The sequence below is a fragment of the Nestor notabilis genome, unplaced genomic scaffold (genome assembly GCF_000696875.1).
Source record: "Nestor notabilis isolate BGI_N333 unplaced genomic scaffold, ASM69687v1 scaffold5811, whole genome shotgun sequence".
Taxonomy (NCBI): domain Eukaryota; kingdom Metazoa; phylum Chordata; class Aves; order Psittaciformes; family Psittacidae; genus Nestor; species Nestor notabilis.
In genome coordinates this window covers 24,877-30,325 of record NW_009914171.1, presented here as the reverse complement: position 1 = coordinate 30,325, position 5,449 = coordinate 24,877, and the positions used below count along the sequence as shown (strand labels likewise).

Sequence of the window (5,449 nt, the reverse complement as noted above, 5' to 3'; positions counted from 1 at the left end):
TATGGTTGCATATAGGGGCACATGGTTTGAAGGTTAAAGGCAAGTTCAAAGCCTGTAAGAATTTATAGCTGAGAAGATTTAACTGTGCAGCAGCTGACTTTGCAGTGAACAGGCTACTTCTGTATTTATTCTTATCCCATCTATTTTGGGATTAGAATTTACAGTGTCTAACTCACATGTCGGCTGTCAAAATCTGATTTCATTATCATTCTTATTCCAGCCAAGATGTGAAGGAGGTCTGCAAGGGTGCTGGACAGAGACTCTTCATCACAGAGTGTAGCCACAGGTCAAGAAGTAATGGCTTTAAACTTAAACAGGGGAAGTTCAGGTTAGATATAAGGAAGAAGTTCTTTACTGTGAGGGTGTTGAGGCTCTGGAATGGGTTGCCCAAAGAAGTGGTAAATGCTCCATCCCTGGCAGTGTCAAGGCCAGGTTGGACAGAGCCTTGGGCAAAGTGGTCTAGTGTGAGGCATCCCTGACAATAGCAGGGGGGTTGGAACTAGATGATCTTGAAGTCCTTTCTAACCCTAACCATTCTATGATTCTATGATGCCTAATCTTACCACAACCGGATTTCAAATCTGCTTAATGTTTTACTTTCTGAAGTTCATAATTTTTAACTGGTTCAATATGTAATAGCTACACTTCTTGAAAGCTGTCTCAACTGCATTATTCACAGTTCATTAAGATTTCAATAGAATTTATTTTGGTTTGCTATTATAAAGAAGAATGTAACCTTTCTATGACAGGTATCAGGTCTATTTACAAGCAGAGAAAGCAACACAGCGTTTCACTGATTGCTTGGAGATAGAAATAGGATACAGATGTGATAAAGTCCCATAATTTTTTATTGGTAAGCGCTAAAAGACTATTCCTTAACAAAACAAGATTACTCATAATTACAGCATTCAACTTAACTGCCTAAAGATGATTTGAGGGCAAGGGAATTTTCTAAATATAACAAATCATTTCAGAAAATCATCTGGGGGTAAATTCAGGGATGGAAGGTAGATGGACTTTATGAAGTTTTATTTACATATGTAATTATAAATATTTTAATGTGTGATTATATTTCCTGAGTAACTTGGGGATTAACTTGTGCTTCTAACCTGTAAACTTTTGGATTATTGCACCCTTTGAAAGCATAGCTGTCTCCAGAGCAACGATGTTCTAACCACAGAACCCAGTTTTTATTTTTATATTGAGCTCCTCCTGATCCATTTTAACTTCATCTGGCAGATGCATATCAAATACTCAGTTCCTACAAGCCAGTTTATCCCTTTATTTTTCAAGGAATACATTTTTCATTCCTAATACATTTCAAGGAACACATTTTTATCCATAATTCTTTTGAAGGTATTGCAAACAATAAAATAGAGCCAGACAATAAGTCCTGTTCATTCATGCTGCATCTTTGATAAGACACTAGAGGTTAAGAATTTTCCATGGTAACTAGAATCGCTTAAAGGTCTTCTGACAATAACATGATTGATTCCAATTTTAGTCATTCAGGAATAAATCTACTCCAAAGATACCCTTCTTCAACTTCTTACACTAGGTGAGAAGGCCAGTGTGCTACTGAGGGGCCATAACAGCTCTGACTCCAGAAAGAAACAGTATTCTGGTTTGGATGTGGTAAAAACGCCCATTTCCAAAAAACATCTGACAAATACTTTCCAGTGTCTGCAGCTTTGGTAGGGAGGGGTCCAGAGAAAGGAGAATTTTGTTGTGGGTGAAGACTTACAGCCATAGTAAATGTATCCATTCTGGGGGAAAATTACATAGTTTATGCAAATGTTCACTGTTGCTTTGGTCACCTTCGTAGAATCATAGAATAGTTAGGGTTGGAAAGGACCTGAAGATCATCTAGTTCCAACCCCCCTGCTATGGGCAGGGAAACCTCACACTAGACCATGTTGCCCAAGGCTCTGTCCAACCTGGCCTTGACACTGCCAGGGATGGACCATTTACCACTTCTTTGGGCAATCCATTCCAGTGCCTCAACACCCTCACAGTAAAGAACTTCTTCCTTATATCTAACCTGAACTTCCCCTGTTTAAGTTTAAACCCATTACCACTTGTCCTATTGCTACAGTCTCTGATCAAGAGTCCCTTTTTCAAATGCTTGAAGTTAGTTGCATGATTAATTTCATGTGAAGCTTCATACATTTTGTCATATAGCTTATTGTTTGCTGGACTGGGCTGTTGTGAGAATCTAGGGTAATTATTCATCACAAAAATATTTATGGACTTTCCTGACATCTAACAGCTGGGTGTGCTTATACAGGGTAGGAATTTATTTTTTTTAAATGTGCAAAAATTCTGTACTTTTAAAGAACTGCAACTTCAAAAACTTTCAGCTACACTAATGTTGAGTGCAACCACAGATCAATTGATGTGTCTGTTGTGACATTATCCAAAACCTCTCTGGATGGAGTTCCCTTTGCATGAGTTAAAGCAAAAAAGGAAAACAAGTGAGACTGAGAAAAAGACTATTTATGAAGGAAAGGAAATGTGGATACAACTTATCTTCTACAGAATGACATTCTATTCCTTTTGGCATGGTAAACCTAATTAAATAATTACATTTTAAAATCTTTATGAGAATCTTAATTATTAATGTCATCAACAGACTGAAAAAATGTAGGTTAGGTGTGGGGAGAATTTGGCTTTGCAAATACATTACTTAAAAGCAATTTTTTTTCATGGCTGAGCACGTGCGCACACTGACTAGATACACTTTACAATGAGGTTAAACTTACAAATTATTTATAAAGGGTTGGTAAACACTGTAGGTTATTACAGAATCCACAAAGTCCATAGTTTTGTTATATATATGTAAAATACCCTCAAGTAATGTGCAACCAAGTATAATTTATGAAAGTCGTATACGTAGTATTGTTTATGATGTATATTAATCATTTAATAATCCTTTATGAGCTGTTTAATGGAAATCTTAATGGAAAGCATGGCTGACTAGTTACTCCAGTGCACTAGCTGCATTGGAGCTAAGTGTTGCAGGCTTCTGTCACTCCTTTTTAACAAGCTAAGCAGTCTTTAGAAAAGGCAGCATTCACTAGCTATTTCCTTACAGACTCCTAGGAAGTTAGAAATCTGAGAGAGGCATTGCAAAGAGGTTTCACTTGTAAGTATATGTACAGAATACTTCTTTTACATCTTCTCCAGTGTTTCAGTGTAGTTATCACAGGTCTGCTTCACAGCATCCATGAGATAAAACTCCTTGGAGATACATATCAAAGTCTATGAAGTCTTGGATCCTGAGGACTCTTGTATAATTTGTTTCATCAGATCACCAAAATATTGACCGTATTTCTAGGTACTGAGCAGAGGACAGTTGCTGTGTAAATATGCACATCCATCAGCCCTTATGGTTTCCTCAGGAAAATGGGCAATGTAACAGAAATGACTGCTACAGTCTAGGCTATCATAATGTCTAGGAACAGACCATAGAATCATAGAGTGGTTTGGGTTGGAAGGGACCTAGATCCTGGCTTGCAGGATTATTCTTCTGCTACAAATCAATTCCACCTACCAAAGTACAGCAACTTGTGCTTGCTGCAGGCAAGATCCACTTTCATGTGACAGTGCAGTTTTGTCACTGCTTTTTGCTTCTTTATGCAGCCTGTGAAATCTCTTGATACGTGATTACCATCCCAGTGCATTAACGCTTCACGTGTTCTTTTGCAGGAAACAGATCTCATTCTGACTTTTAATGTCTCAATGCATCGTTCTTGGTGGATGGAGAATGGGCCAGGCTGCACCGTGACCTCAGTAACCCCAGCACCAGACTGGGCACCAGAGGATCATCGATATATCACTGTCTCGGGGTGTTTTCTTGAATATCAGTACATAGAAGTGGCTCACAGTTCTCTTCAGATCTTCCTTGCAGTAAGTGTTTAGTTTACTTACTTACCTTCACTTCCACTGCTTTTTCTAGATTTCTTCTTGTAAAACATCATTACCAAGTATTGTGCCATTCATTCACAAACCCCGGCTCTAAGTTAGTTTTGTTATGAGACTTTATTTTCTTGCAGCTAGTTTAAGACACCAATACTCGAAAAGCTGCTACATAGATGTTTATTGCTCTTAGAACTGCTGACATGACACACTTTTATTCCTGACCTCCATTTGGCCATTGGCAATGTCACAAATCATTTATAGCAGGTTACATTCAAATTACACGATGGGATATAAGTTGCGACGTAAGTTACAGGTGTTGCCTTGAAAGCCATATCGAATAAAAAAAGAAAAGCCAAAATGAAGGAGTAAGTTTCAAAAGATAGCATAAATTCACTCATCAGTTCACACAACCCAAAACTGATAAATTTGAATTTACTGGATGAGAATGGGATAGGTTCTTTCCAAATGAACAAAATGTTGTACATGTGTGAAATTCAAAATCAGAAATCTTAATAGTATTTTTTAGGAGGATAAGAAACCACTGTTACACTGCAGAAAAACTATAATGAATGCAAACAGCTTGTTTTGGGGAAAATTGATAGGTTTTTTCAACTAATTTTGCCTTGTGTTGTCTCTGACCTAGGTGAAAAGATGACACGACTGAATTACTATAGATAGAAATTTAAAGCAGAGCCTCCAGGGAGGAGACTCCACCACTTCCCTGGGCAACCTGTTCCAGTACTTGATAACCCTTAGAAATCATTCCAGCTATCCAATCTAAAGCCTCCCCTCGCACAACTTGAGGCCATTTCCTCTTGTCCAATCACTTGTTACTGGGAAAAGAGACCAACACCCACCTTGCTACAGCCTCTTTTCAGATAGTTGTAGAGAGTGATCAGGTCTCCCTGAGCACCCTTTTCTCCACACTAAACCCCCCAGGTCCCTCAGCCATTCCTCATAAGACTTGTGCTCCAGACCCTTCACCAGCTTCATGCCCTTCTCTGGATCTGCTCCAGCACCTCAATATCTTTCTTGTACTGAGGGGCCCAGAACTGAACACAGGATTCAAGGTGCAGCCTCACCAGTACAGAGCACAGGGGGATGATCACTGCCCTGGCCCTGCTGGCTACACTATTTCTGATGCAGGCCACGATGCCGGTGGCCTTCTTGGATGCCTGGGCACAAGCTGGCTCATGTTCAGCCGGCTGCTGACCAACACCCCTGGGTCCTTTTCCACCAAGCAGCTTTCCAGCCACTCTTCTCCAAGCCTGGAGCGTTCTATGGGGTTGTTGTGGCCCAAGGGCAGGACCCAGCACTTTGCCTTGTTGAACCTCATGCCACTGGCCACAGCCCATTGATCCAGCCTGTACAGATCCCTATGCAGAGCCTTTCTATCCCCAAGTACTCCAAAGGAGATATCCAAGCTTACTTTTTTACCTTTTTTTTTTTTTTCAAATGTAATGAACGATGAACAAGAAACTCAAGGAATATATAGTTCAAGCTCAATTCTGCTCTTGATGCAACAAGG

General features: G+C 39.6%; 1 protein-coding gene across 1 annotated transcript; it reads left to right on the top strand.

Annotated features, from left to right (window-relative positions):
- Positions 1-3,714: 3,714 nt before the first annotated feature.
- Positions 3,715-3,909, top strand: LOC104412722 (sodium/potassium-transporting ATPase subunit beta-1-interacting protein 2; the record flags this gene model as incomplete). The annotated part of the gene is made up of 1 exon (XM_010023516.1): positions 3,715-3,909. A coding segment is annotated over exon 1 (168 nt), but the record flags the coding sequence as incomplete, so codon positions are not given.
- Positions 3,910-5,449: the final 1,540 nt, after the last annotated feature.